Source organism: Xiphias gladius, chromosome 23 (genome assembly GCF_016859285.1).
Source record: "Xiphias gladius isolate SHS-SW01 ecotype Sanya breed wild chromosome 23, ASM1685928v1, whole genome shotgun sequence".
NCBI classification, from domain to species: domain Eukaryota; kingdom Metazoa; phylum Chordata; class Actinopteri; order Istiophoriformes; family Xiphiidae; genus Xiphias; species Xiphias gladius.
The window spans coordinates 13,520,040-13,546,791 of NC_053422.1; the positions used below are offsets into that span (position 1 = coordinate 13,520,040).

Here is a 26,752-nt window from a genome sequence, read left to right on the forward strand (position 1 = left end):
TGTGTATATATATATATATATATAGTTAACAGATCACTGTTAGAAGTGCAAATTAGCCAAACACTGATCATTTGCAATACTAAATTAATGTCTTTCATACCTTGCACCAGCCTGACAATTGTTTCATTTCAGCTTCTTAACCTACAATAAAAGTATGGCAGACCCACCGTATCATAATAATTAAAAAGTACAATGCCTCGGCGTGCTTGCCTCTGCTTTACCTGCTGCATTTAATACCGTTTGTCTCATCAAAATGATGATCATATTACCTCTTTAAAAAGGCTGCGGTGTGTGATGCAATGCTCCGGCAGCGCCTTGGAAGCGGAAACTGTGCACTTCATGTCTTTCACCGCGGGAGGCAGTAACGGTCACTGCCGTCCCGGCGCAGGCGCAGCGGCACTTCACACAACCGCAATAAGCAAACATGGCGGCGGCCGTCGACAGTGTTGTGAAAGTGTAAGTTTACCTTTATTTATTTTAAGAGCGAAACAACCAGCCACGCAGAGGTGAATGTATAATCGATTGATCGTCATGTTACTGCAAAATTCAAAAGACTGCAAACATGGCGTCCGCAATCCTGAATACAATAACTGTCCCAAGAGAATAACGTTATCCACTGAGCTACGGTTGTTAGCTTGTTAGCTGTGAGACAACATAAATGAGGCGAACCCATTGTGGAGCTGTGTTTTAGCCACTGCTCATCACCAACTAAGAAACTCAGGGGTGTGTTTAAGGTGCTGCTGCACACAATATCACCTAACTGCTGCTGGTCAGATGAAGGGGGAGAGTAAATTTTACCAGTAAGCTGTCAGCTTGGCGGGCGCTTTGTTGTGGCGAGAGGCTTGCTAACAATCAACCTTTTGTTCTGACATCCCTCCGTCGGTACTGTTAGTGTTAGGTGTTATAATCAAGGGTGCTGATAATAAATGAAGAGGCTGAACACGCTGTGAGCGGTACACTGAATAATGCGACAAAAATGCCTCGAGAGTGAAGACGAAAATAAATAGTGTATTTGTGAGGAAAGGGCACTTAAACGTCTACTATATTCGTTATATTGTTAACGTTAAATCGAAGATGGCTGCCATATTATGATAATATCAAGGAACCACAAATTGCTGGAAGTGAAAATAATGAAATACAGTGCAGTATGCAAGCAAAGTATCAATAGGTTGTCCAGTAGAACCATCTATGGTGATCACACTGCTCCTTTGTGGTGCTCTAGTACAAAAAGCAGTTATTGTGATTACATTATCAAAGTATTTTTGACTACTGCGACACAGTGTAGTTCTGCCAGCCACTCAACCATTCAAGAAAATGTGTTTTAATGTGAAAATTTTGTTTTATTGTGAATGTGTCCTTTGTCTTCTAACTCTGCTGTGCACAAACATGTTGATAGACTCCAACTGATGAATTGAGCAGGCTGATATTAGCTCTTTGCAGATAAGTGAGAAGAAATGGTGTAGAAATTTTTTTTTTTTTTTTTTTTTTAGGGAAAAACATTTTTGAAGTAAAAAGGGAAGTATTGCTATGACATAATTGATTGATCAGAGAGAACTTAAAACTTTATTTTTTAACTGTAAAATGTTTCACTTAGTAAATTCCTTAGTCACAATTCTTTAAAAACCAAATTGAAGGGATTTTGGTCTTCTTCATGAAGAGGACGGTCTTAACGCGAGGGCTTCAGAAAAAGCCAGTAAGTGGGTAGTAATGTGTCAAACTAATTTTCACAAGCTCAAGAATGAACACTGGCATTGAAATGTGAATATTTTCTGGTTTCCTTATTCTTCTATGAAAGTAAAGTCTATACATTTAGTATTGGACTGTTTATTGGACCAAACATGACATTTGAAGAAGTCACATTGGGCTTTGGGAAATTGGGATGTTTCCCAAACAATTGGGATATTTCACAAGTTTTTGGCAAATGATTAATCGACTGAGCAAGAAAATAATTGATAAATTAATTGGTAATTAAATTAATCGTTAGTTGCAGCCCTAGTAATATTTTTATGTTAAAAAAAGCGACACATGAAATCCATGCAAGAGGATACAGAAAAAAATGTAGTCAACAACGTCAGCACCACAAATCCATGTTAGGAGGAAAAAAATATGGAAATGGTGTGGATTACATAAGTGTAAGGATGCATATACATTAAGAGATACTGCATGCATTCACAACGTTAATAGCTCAACAGAGTTTGACTCACTGTTTGTCATTTTAACTATTTCACTTGCCATATTTACCCAGCAATGATTATTAACAGTCTGTCCCGATCGTTGTCATTTGACCATTGTCCAACTTCCACATTTCAGGCTGGGAGAGCAGTATTACAGAGATGCCATGGAGCAGTGTCATAGTTACAACGCTCGTCTGTGTGCTGAGCGCAGCATCCTCATGCCTTTCCTGGACTCTCAGACTGGCGTAGCCCAGTCCAACTGTTACATCTGGATGGAGAAGAGACACCGGAGTGCGGGTATATAACTAGTGCAGAATGATAATTCAATATTATCAACACATTGACTTTCAATTCAGTTACATCATGATGATCTTTTTTTTTTTTTTTTTTTTTGCCATTTATTGATGTATATCAATATTGGAAAAAAATTTAATAATACAATTATGCCACTGTAATTTGTAACATGCCATCTGTAGAGAAAGCACACCATACAAGGAACAGAAAGGTACATTATCTTCAGAGTTATACATGCCACAGATCCCATCAAAACGCACTTCCCCTATTGGTTCTCCCATTTGTACTGTTCTGTGTCAAATTAGGTGTAGCTCCAGGGCAGCTGTACACGTACCCAGCCCGTCGCTGGAGGAAGAAACGGCGTTCTCATCCCCCTGAGGACCCCCGGTTAGCTTTCCCTCCTCTCAAAGCAGGTATCTCATCTGATGGAACAACCTTCCCGATCACAAAAACATGGTTCTGTCATGCCTGTGGAATTTTACAAGTAAAATTTAGTTAATATATTTAGTAAGTATCTGTTTATATTTAAGAGTTGCGAATAGAAGCCCCTGTCGTGTTAAGTAGTTGGTTATGTTTATGTGTCTTTTTCTGTGTCATGTCATGTCACTGCATGCATTACTTTTGTGCTCGGTGTGTGCAGCAGATTTGGAGCTGGGACTGAAGCGTGATGCGTTGGGGGCGGTGGATGGCAGCAGTCTGGAGGCCCTGCTGAAAGGGGAACCCCTCGACAGGAGGAGTGGCGTGTCGGACCTCCGCGGCACCGAGGATGACCCAGCCACGGTGGAGCCTCCTGCCACGTCGACGGTCACGCAAACATCGTCTGGGCGTGTCCGCAAGGTCAGGCTCAAAGCTGGCTGGACCCCTTTGTTTTCTCTCAATGCAACTGCCATCTAGAGCATCGCAGTTAAAGCAAACCACCAGTAACTCTAAAAGGATTTAGTTTAATGACCCAGTGCCTTTTCGCGTTGTGAATTGATACAGTACTAGAGTGCAGGATACTGCATATGAACAGGTTTAGGTTGTTTTATAACTTTCTGCTTTCACCATGCAGTTTTCTCTTTGAAATGACTGCAGAGGTGTTTCCCCCCAGAATTTTAATTTCAGCCCTCTAGCTGTTCCACTGCAATATAATGTTAAACTACCTGATTTCTCCATTTTGAAGTCAGTCGTGGTCAGAGGCTGGCTCAAAAGTAAGGAGGAATTCATACATTCAGTACGATGAGACCTAATCCAGACACTCTCACTTCAGAGAGTCCTGGACCACGACGACTACTTGGATGACCTGGACGATGATGACTTTGAGGACGAGACTCCCAAGAGACGAGGCAAGAGCAAGTCCAAGGTGTGTGCCTTGTCTTATTCTGCAGACAGTTCCCTATGGGGTCCCAGGGAGAGGGCTCTTAAACTGTACCTCTGTGTTTTTCTGTATTTAATTGTGAGTCTCATTACAGCCTTTCTGTTCTTGTTTCGTATCTAATGTTATTTGTTGAATTTTTAGTGCTATAAAAAGACAAAAAAGACACCAAAAAAGTGAGTTGTTGATTCAGTAGTACTCTGTCAACTGTTGAATGGGTTCTGTAGGGTCGCAGCGACAAGAACGGCAAGAAGAAAACGGAGGCTGCAGCTGCAGCGCTGGAGGAGAGGGACAAACCTTACGCCTGCGACAGTGAGTAGAAGCTTCCTTTTTAATGTCCTCGTGTGTGTCCTGCATGTCAGCAAAAGAGGCTTTTGCTTTTCCCCCTGAAGGACAAAAATCAAGCCCTCTGCCATGCATGGTGTGATCTGAAAGACCCATCTGGATCTAAAGTGTGACAACATAGAAATTGGAAAAGTTGCCCGACTGGTTGCGTTTTTTTGCTTTTTTTTTTGTGCTTTTTTCTTTTTTCTTTTTTCTTTTTTCCCCCTCCCCCTCTGAGATGCCACGCCGTGTGTGCTCTGTTTCTTCCTGCTGGCCGTAGCTCACTGTGCAAATGCTCACCCCCGCTGTATGAGTTTGAAATAAGTGTGAAAATATGTGAAAACAAGTTAAAAAAAAAAAAAAAAAAAAGATTAAAAAGCCATTTTTAGGAATAATGAACGGCACAGTTTAGTGGTTCCACCTTGGGCCTTTTTTCGACGGTGGTTAGAATTAGCCGCCATCACTATAACACTTTTGTATGATCGTGTGTGTGTGTGTCAGTCTGTGGGAAGCGCTACAAGAACCGTCCTGGCCTGAGCTACCACTATACACACTCTCACCTGGCCGAGGAGGAGGGCGAGGACCGCGAGGAGATCGAGGCACCACCCACTCCTCGCCAGCCTGAGGAGCAGAAGAGTGAGTCACTCTCTAGTGCTGAGAGAGAGACTGAGAGAGAGGGGAGGGAGGTTTGGTTGCATGCCATGTAGCATGTGTGTGTTTTATTCAAGGGAAGTCTCTCTCTCATTGTTTTTTTTTTTTTTTTTTTTCCCCGTCCGCTCTTTTAATTTTTTGATTTTCATACTGATTTTGAATCCTAACATGGGGATTAGACTCCATGTTCTTAACTGAAACATGCTTGCACAGTTGGGATTCCTGGCATTTTTTCCAGCATATCATCCATCTTTTTTTTTTTTCTTTTTAAAAAAAAATTTTTTTTTTTTTTTTTTTTTAATCCCCATCGCATTACTGTTGTTTTTCTTTTGTGCACGCGACACCGTGGTGTTAGTAAATACATATGAGTGCGTTTTGTCAGTTGTCAGTCATTCATTAGTTTGGATCATAATTGAACTCATCATCAGACAGTTTACTGATACATGAGGGTGTTGTTGGCAGACATGGCATAAAAAGGTTTGTACTTTAAGATTGAAAGTATTTGATCTGTGAACTGTATTATAATACAATTAGACTCTCCAGTTTCGATATGTTCATCTGGAAGAAGACAGAGGTATTTAACTGGTCTTCCTTGATAAAGTTTAAAGTGACAGTTCCAGAGTGCACTGAATGGTTTCTTCACTCACTCTCCTGCTCAGCTACTAAGAAGGGTCCAAACGGGCTGGCGCTGCCCAACGATTACTGTGACTTCTGTCTGGGAGACTCCACCTTGAACCAGAAGACTGGCCAATCAGAAGAGCTGGTATCCTGCTCAGACTGTGGGCGCTCAGGTAAGAACTTGATATGCCTCTTTTCATTACGAATTGACTGTTTGCTAAGCCCCTCCCTCATATTTGCCATAGAAATTGTTTGTAGTTTTTGAAACCGTTTGACTTCCCAACGGATTTATTTTAAAATGAGAATCCTGTAAAAGGGTCATTAGTATACATTTGATGGCTACTTGATATCGTGCTAAAGATAAAGGCTAAAGCTGCGCCTTACGAGCAAAAATGCTAACCAGTTTATGATCTGTGTGGAAGAGTTGGTGATAAAGAAACAGCCCTGTTTTTGTATTGCAGTGTAGAGGTAGATATTCTGAACGTAAAATGTTTTATTAGGAAAACTGTAAGTGTATTGTTCTGTTTGGCTGCTTAGCTTACATACTTATTTGTATTTTCAAAGAGTATGTTTTCACTTTAAATGTTACGAGAGAAGAAGCTTTTAAGATGAGGACTAAGAAGTGTTTCTGACGAACATCCTGAGGCTATCTGGGGTAACGCCTGCTGGGGTCGCTGGACTGTAAACTTCCCCAGATCTAATAAAGAGTCCGCTAACGTTAGAGATGATAAACAGACTGGCTAATCCAATCCTTACACTTCTTCTGTTGTGACTTCAGCTTTGGAACATCTAGGAAAACCCCCAAACTTAGATGCTGAATATCACTCTTAAGACAGCCCCATGCACACTGCTTCCAGCATATGGAGAAATCCAAAGCTTGACAGATCTGCTGTGCCTTGTTACGGTTGCTACTGACGTCTGTCCCTTGCCCTCTCCCTCCTGCAGGCCACCCGACATGCCTGCAGTTCACACCTGTGATGATGGCGGCAGTGAAGACCTACCGCTGGCAGTGCATTGAGTGCAAGTGCTGCAACGTTTGCGGCACCTCAGAGAATGACGTGAGCCCTTTCACAATATTACCAGCATATGTTAAGTGAAATTGTGTAGTTAAAAAAAACAAAAAAACACACACACTTTACCCCAGTCTACCTGAAGGAAACAATGGAGCGTTTTTTGAAATATTCTCTCTTACAGTTTCTACAGCTGCTCGTGAAACCAAGTGATATATTGATATTTTGTGTTTTTTGATTAGTGAGTTCTAACATACAACCTAATACCTTGATAACAGCTGTTTCTGTTAATTCCTTAACGTGAGGCCACGGCTCTTGACAGCTTTTGTCAGCCTTTTATCCATCTAAAACCAGCAACCACTTTGTCACATGAACACACTTAGCGTTAAAGAATGGAAATGTCAAACATGGAGCAAAGCAGGCAACATACGATAGCAAGTTGGTTACAAGTGTTGGGAAAGGTCAAAGACAACTTTAATGTCTTCTAGACGTCATCTCAAAGTTGCCACAGCTTTAAAAACATCAAAATCAAGGACATGAAAATGACAATATCGTCAACACCAAGTATAAACAAATAACACAAAAAAATGAGCCCCAGTCTAATTGGATATGCTAAATATTGCACTGCTGCTTCATACCCCATTGCAAGATTGCGCTCTTCTTCCCATGGATATTTTGGACTACCGCCACTCTGGCTTCATAAAACTACACCCGCATCATCTTGCACCAAACAAACAGACTTTTCTCACACATAATTGCTCAGTGAGCAGCCTGACCTAAAGAATTGAGGTGAAAATGAAACGTGTACATTTTAGAATGAAATGAATTGATGAACCATAATGATTTAATTGTCACTTGCACTGCACCTGTAATCCAGAGTTTCCAGACGATAGTTGATGGTTGATTTGTGGTAAGTTTTCTCCTCTTGTCTAATCAGCAGACTGAACTTGTTGACGTTGTGTTTTCGTAGGACCAGCTGCTGTTCTGTGATGACTGTGACCGAGGCTACCACATGTACTGTTTAACTCCCCCCATGACTGAACCCCCCGAGGGTAAGCTGACACTGTGCTGCAGAAGTTAACAGACTCGAAGGACATGCGCATGTTGTGCATCATCACTTTGTGCTGGGTTAAAGGCCGGTCCCATGAAGGTCACCTTCACCAGCCGCAACCCCTTGGACCTGATCTGTTCCCTTATCCTCTAATCATTTGTTTAGAGAGCTTTCAGAAATATTCTCAGGACGACGTAACCTTTACCACATAAATACATTCTTTAGAGGCCCACTGTGGACCGATAGTTTTCCAAGCAACAGTTACATGTTTAAACACGTGGTTTTGACTTTACAGTAAGTCAACAGAGCCTCAGTCCATGTTATAAATTTTAAGCAAGGGATCATGGCTTTTGGGAAAAAAAAACAAACCTTGATTTGATTTCTAGTTCCACACTTAGAAACACTAATACAAAAGCAGTTTTTCTTTGGAGTAAATATGATAATTTAATAATTTATTTATCCAGAATGGGTCTTTCAGTTGTGAACATTTATAGTTAAACATTAATACCTGTACTACATGTAACATTTATAGTTATATGGAAAGAAAATCATAGGTTAAGTAAAAATTAATTAGCGATTGAATTTTACATCCTCTTGTTAAATAGATACTGCTTAATAAACAATGACATGATCTTTAAATATGTACCAAATGAAATTCCTGAAAATCTTCTCTATTTGTAGTCCTCAGTCAGTCCTGGACACAGTTATCCTACTGCAACTAATGATTATTTCCAATATTGATTAATCTGTCGTCAATTTTTATTCCGATGTTTAATCTATAAAGTGAAAATGCCCTTTACAAGTTCCCAGAGTCCTAGGTGATGTCTTCAGATGTCCCATTTTGTTCGACCAACACTCCAGAACCTAAAAATATTTAATTTGCACAATTATAAAATAGATAAGAGCAGCAGATCTTCACATTAAGAGGCAGAAGCTGAGAATGTTTGCTGTTTTTTGCTTTATAGGTGATGTAAAGGATGGTTTTAATCAGAACTGTCAGTGATTATTCTTTAACATGTAACAGTTTGAGTCAGTGAAAGTACCTTAGAGTGTGAGTGAAATGGTAAAAAAACATACATGTAAAGCCACAGTGTGTAAAAAATGTTTCCTAATTTTAAGGGTATATACTGAATTCAGGAGGAACATTAGGGTTCAGCAGATGAAGAGGTTTTAATGGTTGGACATCCCAGTTATTTTCCCTAAATTAGACACTGTGTTGTATGCTGTGATAACAACGAACTATGATGCATATTCTTCTCTAAAGGGATAACCGTGATGCTTGATGTATTTCTACATCCACGGTTCCTGATTCCTGTCTCGCTGTACTCGTGTGTTTTCCAGGGAGCTGGAGCTGCCACCTGTGCCTGGCTCTGCTGAAGGACAAAGCCTCCATATACCAGCAGAACCAGAGCTCCGCCCCCGAGTGACATCCCATCAGCAAGTCCCACCCCCTCAGCACCGGGACCCCACCCCCGATCAAAGACATCAGACCTCCTCTCAGTTCGGAGCTCCGGGCTCCGTCCAGATGTAGTTGAGCCAGATCGCAGATCGGCTTTAGAAATCTTCATATCTACAGCATCAACGGGGGGAACTCAAAAACCAAAACAGACCTCAAATCAGTCAAACATCGGGAGCAATCCGTCACTAACAACCTGCCTGCAAAGTCCCTGAGGCTTGCCATCAAACACATACATATTTTTGCGTGTACACAATATAGACACACACTCTCTCCCAGACTGTTAAACACACACACTCACACACACACACACACACACACACACACACACGCTAGATACAGAGGCAGAGAGTATGCAGTAACCATAGTAACTGCTGTCTCCATGGGAGCTCCCAAGAGCAAATGGATTAGCATCCCATGCTAATTATCTGCACCCTGTCACACTCAAATACACCGTACGGACTGTTTAGACAACACGTTTTGTTTTTTTTTCCCCAAATTATCTATTTTTACTCCCTGAACGTGGGGAAAGGAAAACTACACCACGTATACGGTTGAAGAACATTAATATTATTATTATTATTATTATTATTGTTATTATTATTGTAGTGGCCTTTTGTAGTGACATTTGTCTGTGTACTTTTGTCTGATCCATTGCATCGATTATCTTTTGAAAAGGTTTCCCTGAGGGGAGCCGATCAGTGCCAAGGTCCATCATCATATGAAATACACATGACAGTGACCCACAGAGAACATCACTCAGACCATCGTGTTTCCTTTTAAATCAACGGGACAAAGACTTTGGCTTTGACTCGTTTAGCTGTTAGCACAAGCTCTTTGGCCTTGCTACTTAAAAGGGTTGAAGCAAAACCAACTTTTCATCACTGATTCTGTTACTGCATAGATGAGTTACTTTAACCAAACACTACACAACTGAGCATGTGCTGTTTGTTGGGCTCATGAGATAAACACTTTCAGTATAATGTCATTTTTAATATTATTTCCCCATCAGGCAGAGCTAACATTCTCTTATTTTGAAAAACCTGAGTCAGATAATACTGTCGTTGTTGGGGAAACTGATAGCAGCTCCATATTTAAGCCTGCTCTAAGTCCACGACTCTAGTAACCATAAAGACGTTTTTGTGCTAGCTTTGTAGAAACCATTTGGCAGTGACATCGTTCTTCACAAGTGATTGTAAACGGCTGCTGTCAAACCGACGACACACAGAATCATTAACAAACTGTAGCTGCTTTTATCAGTTGTCACACTGAGGCAGATTTGCATGCAGACTGCACCTGTATGAATGCACACACACTCACATCACAAGTTTAATTTTTCGTTGTATTGTTTGTAATTTTTTTTTTTTTTTTTTTTTTACATTTTATATTACCTGATAATCCATTGGTATTGGGAGTTTTTTCTAGTAGAATTTTGTAAAGTCTATCGTATAGCAAACACTTCAAGTATATAGCTCCTAATGCATTCTATGTACTGTATTGACTTTTTATATTTTTGTTATGACTGTGTTTGAATTTATTTGATTATTCGGATATGTCTGACCTCCATTATGAGTATTTGTAAAATGATGTACTTTGTTGTACTATTTTTATTTTTTCATTTCTTTGGTATTGAAGCCGATTTAGCCTGACTGAAATAAAAATCACTTTGAATTACGCCTCCACTGTTATTGCTTCAAATACACAATTACCAGTAAATTTAAAGAGACATTAAAAGAACATGTAATATACTGTATATTGATATGTATTTTGATCAGCTGTGCTGTGCGTGATTTTGGTCTCCTTTAAATACTGTTTTACTTCTATAGTGTGTACTACTGGTATTCCAGTGGGAGCTTTAACTGGCCTCCTGTTTCTGCTTGGCTCTCTTCCAGCTGATCGTCCTTTAAATCAGCGAGCTGGCTGCCGAAACCGGCAGCGATGTGTGTCCTGGTTTCAGCACTTGGACAGCTTCCTTCAAACAGCCAGCGGAGCGCTGACGAGCTGTCCCTGGTGCTGAAGTGCTGCAGGTTAACAGCTTCTCAGCTACAGTGTGACTCTGACTGCAGTACTTTGCTGTCATCCAAATTATTCTTGTGTAACGCGTGTTCCACTATAGCACTATTCCCCTCTAATGTTTATTTTTTCTTTATTTGAAAGGGCTGATGTAGAATATTAAACCTAAATGTGAAAAAGTTCAATTGGATTTCCTGTATTCAGCTATGACAGTCATCCCCCTGTGTTTGTGGAAGTACCTCGCACTACCTAGACCAGGCAGTCCACAGTTTAAAATGGGAGTCATGTCAGGTTAATGTTACAATTTACAGTTTTACAGTTTAAATCTCTTGACTATGTTAAGCTCCTTCGGGTGAGCTGCTACTGGCAGATTTCAAAGTTTTTTTTTTTTTTTTCATTCTAGGCATCCATTGCCTACAGCTGCTAAAAGCCACCTTTATCCTTCCATTAACTATATCGAGTGGTAGGTTCGTGCTCCAAACTGGGCAAAGATATTCATCACCACATAGTACAACCACAACCTAAATACAAATGTTACCGTATATTGTGTGGTTTGTGGGGGAAATTCAAGTTATGTTTTGAGTCCTGCTTTTTTCTTTTTTCATTATTTTGCTAATTTAATAAATGGAAAATTTTATACTATAAATGCAACCTTTTTTCATGGTCAATATATAATAAATTTTAATGCATCCTTCTCAGTTAGCAAAACTTAGCCAAACTCTGTTGGGAAAATGCTGAAATTTAGACTTGCTTTGATTTGATTCATAAGTTGCACCAATTCTTGTCACATTTCTTAACTTTTAAGTGCAAGTAAAGTATATTTCAAAAGGATCAAAACAAGGTTCATACATTTTCAGCAGCGGTTTGAATAAGCATTCATTTGTCACATGTTAAAAGCAGAAGAGAAACCTCACAGAACAAAGCGTTTTATTGCACTCAGCAAACATACACTCAAGGACTCTCTCCAAACACAGACATTCAAAATGGGGGGCCAGGGTCGCTATGTTATGAACAAGGCCAAGACAGCAGTGGCTTAGTGCAATTATCCGGAGCGTGATGATCAGCCATGCGATGCCATTTACAGCTACATACACAAAGACGTGATAAAAACTTGACATTAAACTTTTTATAAAGTAACTGCACAGACTGAGAAGCAACTATGTAAACTTACATGTATAATCATTTGGGCATTGAGGTTACTTGTGGCAGTCATAAAGTAATATTAAGTAAACTAACACACTGTGGGGTCCCTTATACAATGTTCTTGGTTTCAGAATACAAATCCAATACTTTATAAATTTGTTGTGAGACAGTGCATTATCAGTTGGGTTTGATTTCATAAAATATGGGCTGGAGGTGTTCTGTACAAAACTATGTAAAATACTTGTTTATCAAAGGTAAACAATGTTTCTTTCAGACAGCCGGTGTCGTATTAACGCTGCTCAAACATGTACAGCCACTGTGGAATTAAAGATAGACTCATCTTTCACCTTTATGATTAATTATGGCAGCAGTGAAGGTGGAAAAGAAGTTGGACCACTTCTATATGTCTGAGTATTTGACCATACAGGTGTGTCCTTTGGTGCGAATTGTATGTGTGTGTGTGCGTGTGTGTGTGTGTGTGTGTGTGTGTGTGTGTGTGTGTGTGTGTGTGTGTGTGTGTGTGTGTCCTCTACAGCCTCTCGAAGCCGACAGAGCAGAGGAGGAAGATGGCGTAGAGAAGCATGAGACTGAGCCCCAGCCTGCGGTCCAACCTCCAGTGGTTCAGATGGACGCACAGGACCTGAGTTAGGGACAGACCGAAAGGGAGAGAGCGGGGGAGACAGGCTCTGTTCTCACTGCAGCCAAAATTTAATACAAGACGAACTTCATTTCCTATTGCACTGCCCTAAATCTAATCTCAAATAGAAAAAAACAATTTCTCTGGGTCTGAAAACAGATCAAGGGCTCACAGGCCTTGATGGGAAAAAGATAAAAATCATAGGTGGGGAAAAATAGGCAGCTGATGTTGGTTTAGACTTTGTGTACTCATGCAACAATCTAAGAAATAATTTGATCAATTAATTTAATTTTAACAACAATGGACAGATACGGCGGTGATCAGAGATCTACTCACAGTAAGTGTGACTGAGGCCAACAGCAGAACCACTGAGTACACCAGGCCTTTGCTGTTGATAGTCACCTAAAAGCACATAAAACACAACATTAATACATTGTTTTAAAATCACTTTAGTGATCAGTTCCATTAAATTCAGTAGTTTACTTCATTTGGCCATTGACGACATACATGTATACTTCTAACACAGAAAGATGCGTCTTCATTTCTTCTTTGAAATGCTAAACAATATTCAGATGTAAGATGTGTTTCACAGTAACATTCTTAAAACTGCAATCACTGTTTTTTGGCCACTTTGGGGCAAAAACAATTTTTGAACACAACTTTGACATATAGTCATCTTTAAGTGGATATAGTGAACTTGTTAGCAAACAGTTGCTTATTTACACATTCAGTTGTTGCAGAGAAAGATTATTACTCAGTTGGAGTTGAGTTTTGTCCTTAGTCCAATATTCACTCTTCTTTTAGCTCTGTTTTTGGTCTCTACCAACTCCTGAGGGAAATGTCTGGCTCTTTAGCTGCTAAACGCTCCACTATGTTCACTAGCTAATCACTAACTGTCTGTCTGCCTTTGGTACTGATTAGGTAGTGTGTTTTTGCTGAAAACAGCAGCCAAGACCAACTAAAAATTACACTATCGGAGCGGTTAGAGCTTTACTGACCAAAACAGTAAAGCAGTGTCAAAGAGGCACCGGGTCCCCCAGCTGGAGTCAAACTTGGAACATTGCAATAGTTATTCTTTTAATTCAAAAGCTGCTGGCTCTAGACTTAATGGCACATGGCTTATCTGTAACACCATAAATGTGCAGGATGATGCAGCTGAAAGTTCATTCTCCACCATGAAAAAAGCAGTTGACAAAGCAATTTGCATCTTAACCAACAGGCCATTGGATGCCAAAACAGTTTATGTTATAGTCTTATAAGGGGAAGGTTCCCAGCCCTGAATATGTGCAGGATATCGCTATGTTTCTGGGATCATGGATCAAGTCAGTTGTCTAAGGTATTAGGTAGAGAGAACAGCCGGTGTTACCACTGATCCATAGCTGACTATGAGAGTCCTCAGTGCCCAGGGGAAGCCCAGGCCCAGCAGCACATCAAAGATGTTACTGCCAATGGAGTTGGACACGGCCATGTCACCCATCCCTGCAACATTTGATACACGGACAGACACAAAGTGGAATTCATGTGAAAATATGTAGGCATTCAAATGACATTAGATATCCAGTAAAACAGCTTGGGGTTTTATATATGTTCACATCTTGATTTTCCATTACTAAATTCATATATATAGGTGCACTATCATGGTGTCACATGACTGATTTAGTTTTTCCTGTTCATTTCTTGTAAAACACCTTGTAAACACTTTGTTATACATACATACTGTATGTTATGAAATGTTTTTGCCAGAGAGACAATACTGCAAACTACATTTTTGTTTCACATAAACATTTTGATAACTCTGCCTCAGCTATTTCCATAAAATGTTATTTACACTAAATGAAGGCCCTAGGTGTCATATAAAACTATTCCAAATTTGTTTGACGAACAACCTTACCACAGAATCTACTTACCAGCTTCCTCCAGAGCTTTCAACCTGCTGATGACTCCATCTGCTGATGGAGACCATGAGATGTGGTTGAAAGCTCTGGGGAAAAAAAGCTAATGACTGGAACTTGAGTTGAGATTGTTTTGTCAAACCAGTATGTCTAAGGTCATGAATGAACCGATGTGCTCAATATTCTGATTTTCTCTTGCAGCAAACAAAAATGGCCAAATAAGCAAAGTCAGTAAATGGTCTTCAACAGGGTAAATGCGTGTTGACATGGGTTAGAAACACACACACACACACACACACACACACACAAACACACCTTGTCGGGCGACGATGAGGCTGGCCATACAGTCAGGGACACTGGTGCCGGCTGCCAGAAAAGTGATGCCCATGATGACATCTGGGATTCCAAGTGTGTAGCTGATTATGGTCACCTAGACAGAAGAAAAGAGGTTGTTTATGTGTTTTTAATATATGTGTGTGTGTGTGTGTATGTGTGGTCCTGCGTCCTTTGTGTTTCGTACCATCCAGACCATGAGGTAGGAGAAGAGGGCTATCCAAAGCGTGGAGGACAGGAAGGTGAGCAGGTACCAGCGCTCCCATCGCGGCAGGTTACAGTCGGGGATGGTGCAGTAAAGCAGGACGCTCACAGGCCAGGAGAACAGCCACTTCAGACGCACACACCAACCATCTATGGACGTGATGAAACACACACACACACACACACACACATAAATGCAAACAGACACGAACACAGACACACATATGCACATACAGTTCCCCCCACAGGGATCATTACAGATTCATCTAACCGCATAAATAATTCACTGTGCACAGCCTGGATGTGTCTGAGACTTGATGCCATCCCTCTTTAATAAGCACCATTAACTATAAATCAATCTATTCTGCTGAAAAACATTAGGGGAAGCAGGAGGCTACTATTCACTGTTCTTTCCTGAGTCTGACTTGTGTGTTAAATAAATATAAAGACAATTTTTTTGGAGACTCACACATGAGTCCGAGTTATGACTGATCAAAAAACTAACTTGTTGCTACAGATCCAAAGAGGTGTCAGTTAGAACCTGAGAGATATTTTAGCTTTAGTTAGATATTTGACACATGAGGGATTGCGGCAATAGTTTGTTTTTTTTAAAAGAGCCATAAGGAAATCTCTTTATGACAGAACAGTTTGGTTATGCTAATCCTCCTTTTCACTGATCCTGTCCTAATCCTTGTCTTTGCCTTGTCATTCCTCTGATTAAAATGGGAAGCAACCTATTCCTTCAACAGAAATGTTTCGGTTTGAGAAAACGTACTTTTTGTGCCACTTGGTTTTGGTGCCGCTAATTTTCTGGCATCTTTATATCAAGAGTGATATTTTTCTGCCTTGTGTAATTGCCTATCAAATAGGACGTTTCCAACACGAGGAACTTTCCCAGGGGACCAAGTGCCTATTGGGAAACTCAGGATCTTTGTCTTCAGTCTTTTTGACCAAAGGAATAGGGGACTAAATTTAGTTCCAAGTGCCAAAAAAGTCCCTGCCATAGCAGTGATTCATTACATCACCAGAGCATGTGTCATTGGTGTAATTTGTCTTATCTTCGTCAGATGCAGTGGAAACACAAACAGGAATGCACAAAAAGGACCTTTAGTTTGTATTTTAGTTCCTTTTGCTCCATGGTTGCTGGAACTATTTAATCAAAGCGGGCTACAAGTCAGTCCTACCTTGTAATTACTAAATGCGTATTATGCAGTAGGTAAACTTCAGTGTTAATAGCAAGTTTGACTTAAAGGGCTGGGGTATACTTGATTAGAACTAGAGACAGGTTACTGCTAAAAATACAGGGAGCACGGTGAGTATTTTTAGACAGTCTCTCCTGGAAGACAGTCATAGTTTTGCACTCCATTGTGACAGAAATAGCTGCTATAAAGAATGAAGAAGGGATTTAGAGAGAGAAGTTCAAACTTTGGCTCCCTTCTCACTTCTGCACAGATGGCCAATCACAGCCTGAAGAGGTTGCGAATGTCAGATTGTTGGTTTCGGAAGGTTTCAGGCAATGGTCGGACACACACTCCCTACATTGGAAAGGCCTGGGGGGAGGAGGTTTCTGAAGCTGTCTGACCATCTGATGATGGTTCTGATGGAGCGTACTTGCCCCTTAAGAGGGTATCTATTTATGCAGCTGGCTAATAGTTGACATCTGTTTGGGAGGCTCTGTGGTGTAGCTGTTTTTTCACTAGTAGTTTTTGAGAAATGAAGCAATAAAAATATTCATTTAACTGAGATCCAGTCAGTAATGTTAGTCAGAAAAACATCACTTCTTGGGCCTCGAGATTTAATTCAACCAATAAAATTATTTCTCTCTTAAGAACTTAACAATGTGAAATAAAGACATGACGAGTGAATGTGTCTCACCTGGCAGGATGAAAGGTTTGAAAGGAGCGTTCTCCTCCTCTCCTTCCTCCTGCTCTTCCTCCTCTTCCTCTTCATCATTGGACTGCGCTCCCCCACCTGCCCCCCCCCCCATCTCTTTACCCCTCTCCCTCTCTGCCTCCAGCGTCTGCCTGTCTCCCTCGGCCACCGTGCCGTTCTCCCTCTCCCATGGCCCGCTAGCACCCGAACCCTCCTCCCCTGAAGCTGCCCCCTCCTCTGGGCCAACCCGAGCCCGAATCAGCCTCTGCCTCTGTGGGTGGGGAGGGGAGTGGGGTGAAGTCAGAGAAAAGACAGGAGGAAAATGAAAAAAGAAGAAAACGAAATGACTGGAGAAACACCGTGGCAAGCTTATGGAAATGACTTCAACTGACTGTGACTAACAATATGAGAACTGGCAGGGGGAGTGATTATGCAGCCAGGCATGTCCTCGCATTCACCGGCAGGGATTTGGAAAGCGTTGATCAGGGGCATGGCAGAGAGCAGGGGCAGCATTGGCAGTCGCACTTTAATTTGGCACTGGAAATGGCAAGTACACATGCGAGAGGTCCCAGAGAGCGAGGAAGCAGATTTGGAGATTGAGTTGTTGTCTACTTCTGTGTCTGGAATAATATTATGCATTATGCAGCACTCTGTATGTGTCCGTGTTTGTCTCTTTGTGGGCTTATTACTTTGTGTCCATCTAACAACAGCAAACAGGATGGTGTTTGATATGCCGGTAAATATCTCCTCAGCTTTCAGTCTATTTACTAGGTTTGCACGAATCCAACTTTTTCTTTATACTGCTGACAATTGGTGAGAATCAGGGACGGTTGTGGTGTATCGGACTGGTACATTCTCCATAGAAACGACAAGAAAAAGACAATTTTTACTCTCAGCATACACAAATTTACTTTCAGATGGATTTGCAAATATGCTGGTTTAGTTGGTTTGGTTGACTGCAGCGATATTTTACTATATTCACAATAATTGTACCAAGATGTTTAAAATTCTGCACATGCACATTTAATACCCACCAAACCTAGCCGAAAAAACCAGGGGAACTTGACGTTATGGGAAGGGTGTGAGCGCGTGCAGTGTACCTCGTTAATGACCATGCGTCCTGCCATGTGCAAGCGGGTGAAGGGGGGGAAATGCGGGGTGATTAGAAGGCGGAGGCTTGCCTCTGAGAAGGAGAGCTGGTGGGGGTGTAGGTTCAGCATCTCATCCACCATCACCACCCCTGTATCCTGACCGGCCACCACACACGAGTCTGGGGAAGGTGAGGGAGTTGGACGAATATTAGCAAGAGATTAAAGCAGAAAGGAGAAGATGGTTTAATAAGATACAGTTAGTAAAAGACAGAGTATGAGTAAGAAAGAAGAAGACGTAGATGATAGAGTGGAAGAGAGACAAAAAATGGAGAGAAATCTTGTCCATCAACGTGGTCTAGATCTGCTTCCGCCTGTTGGGAAGCCACAGAGGAATAGAAATTGATTTGACTGGCAGCGTAAACCGTGTCACTAGGTCTGTTGAACACAGCTCAGAGAATGAGGGAACTTTTTGATGTTTTTGATGTACACATGCGCACATACAAAGACAAACTCCTGCACCTGGCTTCAGCGGCACCATGTCGTTGTCACAGTCTCCGACGTTTCCGACGGCAGTCGTCCGTCGCACACTGCTCAGACATGGCTGACCCGCCCTGCTGCAGTGTCTCTCTACCAGGCTGCACAGAGATCTGTTGAACCTAGACAAGAGACAACAAAAACTCAAAGATACTGTGCCTTTATTGGGTGTAGAGTGTGTGGTGGGTTGATACCAACAGGATGGAAATGTGAAAGAAAGAGAAAGAGCCTCACTTCATGATGATTATGTAGATTCCGTACATAGAGATCAGGATGATGGTCTCCCACCTGAGACATGTACACAAACACCAACACAGATTCATAAATACCACATTTATCTCAATGACAGTCAGCTATCTTGCAAACTGAGCTGATATCCAAACAACAGAGGCTATTGAATTGTAAAAGTTTTCATTACAGTCTTACCACAAGACTTTTTCATCATAGATGACCTGCAAATAAAAATTAATATATACTTTAATTACACGTCAAAAACTCATTTTTTATATGCTTAATCAAAGGAACATCACAAAATATACTAATTAGATCAGATCTGCAGATATAACACATTATATTAGCTGAACAATATTTTTTTATGACAGATACTATCTTAATTGGTCTATAAATGGGCTGATAAGTACCAAGAAATTGCAGTACAGAAATGGCAATAACTTTGAGGTCAGAGAGAACTAAGTAATTAAACTTATTTTTCAACTGTAAAATATCCTGCTCAGTACATACCACAATTCTTAAAGGGACCCTTGTAAAAAAATGCAAAATAAAGACTGGCCAATTCATCGTTAATGGATTCTTTAAACTCTCAAAAATCAATATCTGTACTGGCCCCAAAAATGCAGCGTTAGTGAGATTTTATACAGATATAATATATCAAATCGTGTAAAGTGATAAGTTTCTCTCGACTGTTGGCCAGATATAGTTTTTGGTCTTTCAAATGTAGTTGTTAGAGTAAAAATTAAAATCTATCTATTTGTCTATCTATCTTTCTCAAAAATGAAAAGAGCAAAGTGTGAGTGCAGTTAAAGTTTGAGCAGAGCATTTCTCACCAGGATAAGCACCAGTATGGACAGGATGTAGAAAACACTATCACGAAACAGAGGCCACCAGCTCAGAGAGATGGGCTGGAGAGAATGGACACACATTGTACATTCATATTAGTTTAATCAGACACCTTGTGTAACATCAAATCCTGTGATGACTATGTGGGCCAAACTGTTTTTGGTTGCAAAAAAAAAAGCCCTTCAAAATATCTACTTGATAACTGTTTTTTGGGAAAAGTGAGGTTATTCCTCCTGTTAGCTCCTGGTTTGAACAAGGTGTATGTACCTGTCTGGAGAAGATGCCACAGATGCCAATGATGACCAGGATGTTAAAGACAGCTGATCCCACAATAGTTCCCACACCCACATCTCCCTTTGTGATAAACACCCCTAAAAACACAGGAGAGTAAAGAGCCATAAATTATCAGAAAAAAATAATTAAATGTGACAGTGTTCAGGAAATGATGGATTGTATCTCCCTCCTATACATATTAAGTGAACAAAGTTAGTCATAGTATCCCTCTTCTCTGAACGGAAATAATGCATTTTTGGTTCATAACCACAGGGGATGGGCAGATGTGTTTTATTCTTATAAATCATTCTTGTGTAATATTTACTGATTATTGCCTAAAGCCCAATACTTTTCAAAGCCAGCCTTTTTTCTTTTGAGAATGAAATAGATCACTTTAGGGGGGTTATATGAGGAAATATCCTTAAGACACATGGATTTAGAAGCAAAGGTTTCATTCTTATAAATCATTCTTGTAAGACATTTGTTCCCAGCAACATCGCAATTTTAATAAATTGTACCTTATATCTTCTATGAAAGGGCACTAGAGTTGACTTCTCTAGGCACAGTAGAACTCTAGGATAAATCACCTATATCCCCTCTAGCCTCCTACTACCTACATTACCTGTATGTTTCTCACATTTTCAAAATGTGTGCGACAATATCTTTCTCTGTTTTATATCTGGCCCTGTTTTCAAATACTGTAAACAACATGCTGTGAATAACAAGACTTCTTTAGAAGTCTTTAAGACTTCTAAATTTCACCCTGGCAACTTTTATCTAATTGATTCTTTGTTCATTTCTACTCAAAATTTATTTTTTTTCATCTAAATCCACATTTACTGAAACCGTAACGGCTTTGTGAAAAAACAAAGAAAAAAACAGAAAAAGTGTTTGCTAGACCATCTGGACCACAGAAGTAATTTACCTGTGAGCTGACAAACCATAAAGTGAAATTAAACATGCTCTCCTTATTGTCTTTGTTCAGGTCTGCTCGTTGCTTGAAATGGGCCAATCAGTGCTTCTGCCTATGTACACTTGACTTTTCTTAGTCCTAATCATGTGAAGATGCATATGATTGCAGGTAATTGGAGTGCTGATGGAGGAATCATAGGGTTAACCCATTAGAGTGGGTAACTGATTAGACAAGTGTCCTACTGACCAATCAAAGAGGTGAAGAGTTCGGGAGCGGAGCTCCCAGCTGCCATGAAGGTTGCCCCGGCAACATCCTGACTGAGCTGAAGGTTCTGGAGGACAGAAGAGTTTAAACAGATTAAAGAATAAGGCAGGTGATATTCTATATTTTTCTTATTGCCAACAAATCCAAAATCAATGAGCCAGATCTGGTAGGGGAGCTCTCTGGTGAGCATTTGGTGGTCGGGCCTTGAATCATGAGGCCCGGTCAGGCACAGCCCAAAAACTTCCATGGGGTTGCCACACTGTGGGCCCACCATCTGCAGGGATAGGAATCTGGGTCGGGTGCTATGTAAGCCAGGTGGCAGGCAAGTGCTGGGACGTAGGCATGCTGATCCCTAGTATCATGGACTGGTCCTAGGGACGTGGAATGTCACCTCTCTGGCAGGGAAGGAGCTTGAGTTGGTGTGGGAGGTGGAGCGGTACCAACTAAATATATTTCGGCTCACCTCTACTAACAGGACTGGCTCTGGAACTAAATCTGTGGTGACGGGATGGACTCTATCCTTTCCCAGAGTTGGCCAGGGTGTGAAGTGCTGGGCAGGTGTGGGGATACTCACAGGCAAGCAACTGGGCGCTGCTGTGTGGCAGTTCTACCCAGAGGGCTGAAACACCATGTTCGAGCAGAGGGTGGTTCAAGTGTACATAGATCGATGAACGACTTTGTGGTCGTAAAATCAGATCTGCGACCGTATGTCTTGGACACTGAGGTGAAGAGAGGAGCAGAGCTGTCAACTGATCACCACCTGGTGGTGTGTTGGATCAGATGGTGGGGGAGGCTGCTGGACAGACCTGGTGAGCCCAAATGTGTAGTGAGGGTGAGCTGGGAACACCTAGTTGAGGCCCCTGTCAGCAAGATCTTCAACTAACACCTCCTGAGGGACTTTTCATGAATCCCTGAGGAGGCTGGGAACATGGAATCTGAGTAGGCAATGTTCAAAGCCTCCATTGTGGAGGCAGCTGCTTGGAGTTGTGGTCAGGAGGTCATATGCGCCTGTTGTGAAAGCAACCTAACACCTTGCTGGTCGACCCCAGTAGTAAGGGAGGCTTTCATGCTGAAGAAGGAGGCCTTTCGAGCATGGCTGGCCCATGGGTCTACTGAAGCAGCAGATGAGTAGTAGGAGGCTAGAGGGGCTGCGACTGTGGAAGTCACAGATGCAAAAACCAAGGTGCGGGAAAAGTTAGGGGAGGCTATAGAGAAAGACTTTCATTTGGCTTCAAAGAATTTCTGGGAAACCATCAGATGACCCAGGAAGGGAAAGCAGGGCTACGCCCAGGCTGCATTCAGCAAGGGAAGACAACTGTTTACTTTGACTGGGGATATCGTCGGGCAATGGAAAGACGGAGACGGAGGCTCTGACTGATTGTCAATCCTCAGATCCTGGAGGAGCAATGCAGATTCCTAGCTGGGCATGGAACAGTGGACCAACTCTTTACCTTTGCAAGGTTAGTAAGGGGGTCATGGTAGTTTGCCCATGAGTCCCATGTGAGCTGCCGAAATTTGTTAACTCCGTATGGTTGCTGGGCTCAACCTTATCGATAGGGTAAGGAGCTCAGACATCCAGAGGGAGCTAGGAGTAGAGCCGCTGCTCCTTTGTGTCGAATGGAGCCAGTTGAGGTGGTAAGGGCATCTGATCAGGATGCCCCCCGGCACCTTCCATTGGAGCTTTTCAGGTCACATCGACCAGACTCCAGGTAAGCGACAGAAAATGGATGGATGGATGGATGGATGGATATTTTATTTTAAACCACAGTAAATATGTCTTTTGTTCATACCTCTGATACTTTTTCCAGTGATGGCACAAAGTAAACATCGCACACGATTGCCAGCGCATGAAACATGTAGATAGCCTGTAAAATACAGGAAACACTTAAATGGCCAAGTCTGTCTGTCTTTGAGCTCTAATATACCAAAATGTAGCTTCTTTCATTTCAAATTCTGGTTTTCAGAGCTGATACTCACACAGAGAACATGAAGGATTACTGCTCCCTGTCTCCTTTGTTCCAGAGTAAAGATATCTTCAGGGAACTCATTGATAGCTGGAGAAGAGATGGACAGAGGATAACCTGATGATAAATGAAATGAGGGAAGTTTGAATCAATTAAACAAAAGATATCAGATCCTGAGCTACAGCTGAAACAATAAGTCAATTATTGATAGACAGATCACTAGTTGGCAATTTTTTTCCCAAATCAATTAACCATTTAACTCATTTTTCAAGCAAAACTGTCAAGCTTTTCAATTCAGTCAGAGACACTTCCATCAAGGAAGTGACCATTGTACACCTGCATGATAATGATTGGATGTTACTAGTCACACCATTGTAATTGAGCCAGTCATTGTGAAGGATGACTAAAACAGCTGATGCCGATCAACTAATACAAATGTGACTTTGGTGCTCTGCCTGAGCTAACAGTACGCTTCATTTACGAGATTTGCTGCTGTTTCTACTCCTCTCTAAAAAGTTGTGATGGGCATTTTTCACTATGACATGAAATTTAGACCAAGAGGTTAATGTAGATCACAATGAAAATAATTTTTAACTAATGCCCCATTTAAAAAATTTCAAGCATTAAATACACTCCCGTACTTAGAGGAGTTGTGGAGCTCTTTGAGCTCTCTGAGGAGTCTTAACTAAGGAACTTCCGACTGTTCTGAAGTCAAGACTGAAAACCCCAGGCGTGCTGTTGTTGTGGCTCCCAAAAAGTGTCAAAGACGCAAAATCAGTGCACTTGTTTAAAAACCATCTTAAAACCAATCTGTTTACTTTGGCTTTTTCTGTACCATTTAGTTTGTGGATTTTAAGTACTTATTCCTCTTTTATCTCCTGCCTTCTGCCTTAAACTGAATATCTTTGGGTTTTGGAGTGTTGGTCAAACAAAACAGGCAATTTGATGATATCACCTTGGGCTTAAGGAAATTCTGATTGGAATTTTTTTTGTCAATTAATGGAAAAAAATAATCAGCAGATGGTTATTTGCAGCTCTACCCTTAACCTTCATCCACTTGTGTGTGCACATGTGTAATGTGTGTGTGTATGTCTTTGCAGGATGTGTGTCAGATTGTTCTCCCTCGCAACAAGGGCCAAGACAGCTTGTGGTTAAAGTGCCACAGTCATGTGACTAAGTCAGTTTAGTTTCATCTAATTGAGTTTTTCCCCCATTTTCTTTGAAAGTATTCCCTCCTCTTGTGATTCACACTATCCATCATGCGATCTACACGCACTTAATTATATTCCTCCCCACTTCTCTTCAAAAGCCAGCAATTCCTGTAAACTTAACCTTCAGAGCCATCTTGGCTGAGTTTGACAATGCACACAATCACCCTCTTTCCAACTGTAATGTAGGGTTTTGCCAGACTGCACTGTTTTGCACATGAGCTCGGACAAATTCCACGACTCACTGTGCCGCACAAAAAACAAAAAAAACAACCTTTTATTATCAGGCAGTGCAAAAGAATAATCTGGAAAGCTGCCTCCCGAGTGACTTTCCCCACAAGCTTTTCAGATACAGTTGTGAGTCAGGATTTATAAAACCTCCAGTGTAGATGAAGGTTACAAACAGCAGAGTGGAACAATGAGACAAAATTGGATAAGATCCTGCATAGAGGCAACAGTGTGGAGTTAGAGGCTAACACACATCACGTGTAGGGATGGATATATGGTGTGATATTATGACAACCTTTCATAAGATTTTGGCTGATACAGACACCCTGATCAAACAGTATATTGTTATCATCAAGAGCAGGATGATGCTCTTGAAAATAGCAATATGATAATAGGAAGAAAATGTGTTTGAGGCCTCTTATTTCCTCATGGTAGTAATTTTTTTATAGCTCAATACATACGTAGTTAATATATTCTCTGTAACTGCCTACAAAATCTCTCCATCAAAGTATCAGACTATAAGATGCTGTCATTGTTTCTCTCAGTCTTTCAAACAGCCAAATAGATCCAAGCACACACAAGCGATGAGAGAACTGCTGATGAGAGGCTACTAATCAGCAGGTCATTACGGCAGGGCAGGCACTTTGAACAGCTCCCGATGCTCAAAGCATCCTACCACAAATTCAGCATTCAGTTTCCTAGCAACAGGGCTGCTCAAAGGCCTAACTGTGTTTAGACATTTTGATGTGCAGTTTGAAGAAATTAAGGATGAGGTTGACTGGAGAGGTAGATCGATCCAAAGAGGAGATAGACTTGGATTAAATAGATTAATAAAGACGGGACTCTACACTCTCACTCTGCCTTTGCAAACAAAACACACTCACACTGGTGTTGCTAAGACCATCACAGTGACTATACATTCATCACTGCATGAATATCCAAACCCAAACTTAAATCTAGGCCTGTAATGGTCCAACTCAAAACCTCTCCCAAGTGAGGGTGTTTTTCTATTTTTGTAAGGATAAGACAGAAGAAATTCTCTCCCCCCTGTGTCATGCACACATATGAACACATAGTGAAACATGTCTCACCGGATCTAGAAATACTGTCAGTCTGGTTGTTTTCTTTTTGCTGGATGAGCTCTCTCTTTGACAAGGAGATGTCACGATCCACAGTGGGTCCTAAAAAGAGGGATTAACATATAAATACATATATTTATTATAAAATGTTATTATACTGTATATCAGCCTGTTTGTGAAATTCTGCAAGTTTATCATAACATTTACACAACTTTATGGTGCTGCTTTATTCTACTGTGCCACTAAAATACCCATTAAAGGTGTATTATTACTGCAGTCTAACATTTAAATAATGTAATTTGCATGGTTATAAACAACACAAGTAACGGATAAGTTTAGCATAATTAAATCACGACAGTTTTATGTATTTTGTATTCAGAGAAGCACCTGTAACATCATTGAATTGGAAGATCCAGGCGGCTGCGACCAGACCGACTCCACAGACGCAGAACCGGGGGAGGAGCCGCGTCTGCCTCGGTCTCCTCGGCGCCTTCATCCCGCCAGCCGCCGCCGCTCGCCGGCTCCCCGCTCAGAACATGTCGCCGCTCCTCTTGGCAGATTATGTCTCCTTTTTACGGACTCTATCAAACCGGCCTGTTGCTCTCGTTTGCTGATTTATTGTCTTTCAGCTGTTGTGGCTTTGTACTCCATCCACGACACAGGGGGATGTTAAAAAGGTTCGGCCTGTGACCAGCATCTCAGCAATCGTCAGTCGGCACCGACCAACGCAGCATCCCCGTCCACAAGCTCCAGCTCCGGCAGATATGTACAGACAACGAATATCCGCCAGCACCTACACAAAAATATCTCTCAGACCGTCCTCACATCGCTCCTGCTCTAAATCCGATCCCCGATTTATGATTGTTCACGCCTGGGAGGAGGTGTTTTCCTGGAGTCACAGACAAGACCACCAGGGAGCGCCTTCAGCTGGGTGGGGCGACTGGAGAGAAACCCCAAGCATACAGTACGGACACACTTCAACTAATGCATGGAATTCAAAAGTAATCAGCAACAGCTGAGGGACTAACCTCCTCTTCATGACAATTAAACCGGTTTTGTGTTTTTTAAAGTAATAAATATTGGACTTTCTGGCAG

General features: G+C 41.3%; 2 protein-coding genes across 4 annotated transcripts; one reads left to right on the top strand and one right to left on the bottom strand.

Moving 5' to 3' along the window:
- Nucleotides 1–380: 380 nt before the first annotated feature.
- LOC120785810 (zinc finger protein ubi-d4-like) lies at nucleotides 381–10,576 on the top strand. Of its 3 annotated transcripts, none has more exons than XM_040120766.1 (11): nucleotides 381–456; nucleotides 2,311–2,471; nucleotides 2,774–2,881; nucleotides 3,109–3,305; nucleotides 3,718–3,810; nucleotides 4,050–4,134; nucleotides 4,648–4,782; nucleotides 5,457–5,588; nucleotides 6,361–6,473; nucleotides 7,396–7,477; nucleotides 8,818–10,576. In XM_040120766.1, exons 1-11 carry the CDS (start codon nucleotides 425–427, stop codon nucleotides 8,901–8,903), a joined length of 1,224 nt encoding a protein of 407 aa, XP_039976700.1. In that variant the 5' UTR covers nucleotides 381–424; the 3' UTR covers nucleotides 8,904–10,576. The 3 variants fall into 3 exon arrangements, with proteins under 3 accessions (XP_039976700.1, XP_039976701.1, XP_039976702.1); XM_040120767.1 differs by having other exon boundaries at nucleotides 3,112–3,305; XM_040120768.1 differs by lacking the exon at nucleotides 4,648–4,782.
- A 2,033-nt stretch (nucleotides 10,577–12,609) lies between these two features.
- Nucleotides 12,610–26,153, bottom strand: slc24a6a (solute carrier family 24 member 6a). The gene is made up of 17 exons (XM_040120052.1): nucleotides 26,045–26,153; nucleotides 25,670–25,759; nucleotides 23,156–23,232; nucleotides 22,969–23,043; nucleotides 21,161–21,245; nucleotides 19,996–20,099; nucleotides 19,716–19,790; nucleotides 19,078–19,103; nucleotides 18,886–18,939; nucleotides 18,637–18,773; nucleotides 18,127–18,296; nucleotides 17,030–17,297; nucleotides 15,138–15,304; nucleotides 14,933–15,047; nucleotides 14,092–14,204; nucleotides 13,062–13,127; nucleotides 12,610–12,728 (listed from the first exon to the last, which is right to left on the bottom strand). Exons 1-17 carry the CDS (start codon nucleotides 26,151–26,153, stop codon nucleotides 12,618–12,620), a joined length of 1,842 nt encoding a protein of 613 aa, XP_039975986.1. The 3' UTR covers nucleotides 12,610–12,617.
- Between the last annotated feature and the right edge of the window lie 599 nt (nucleotides 26,154–26,752).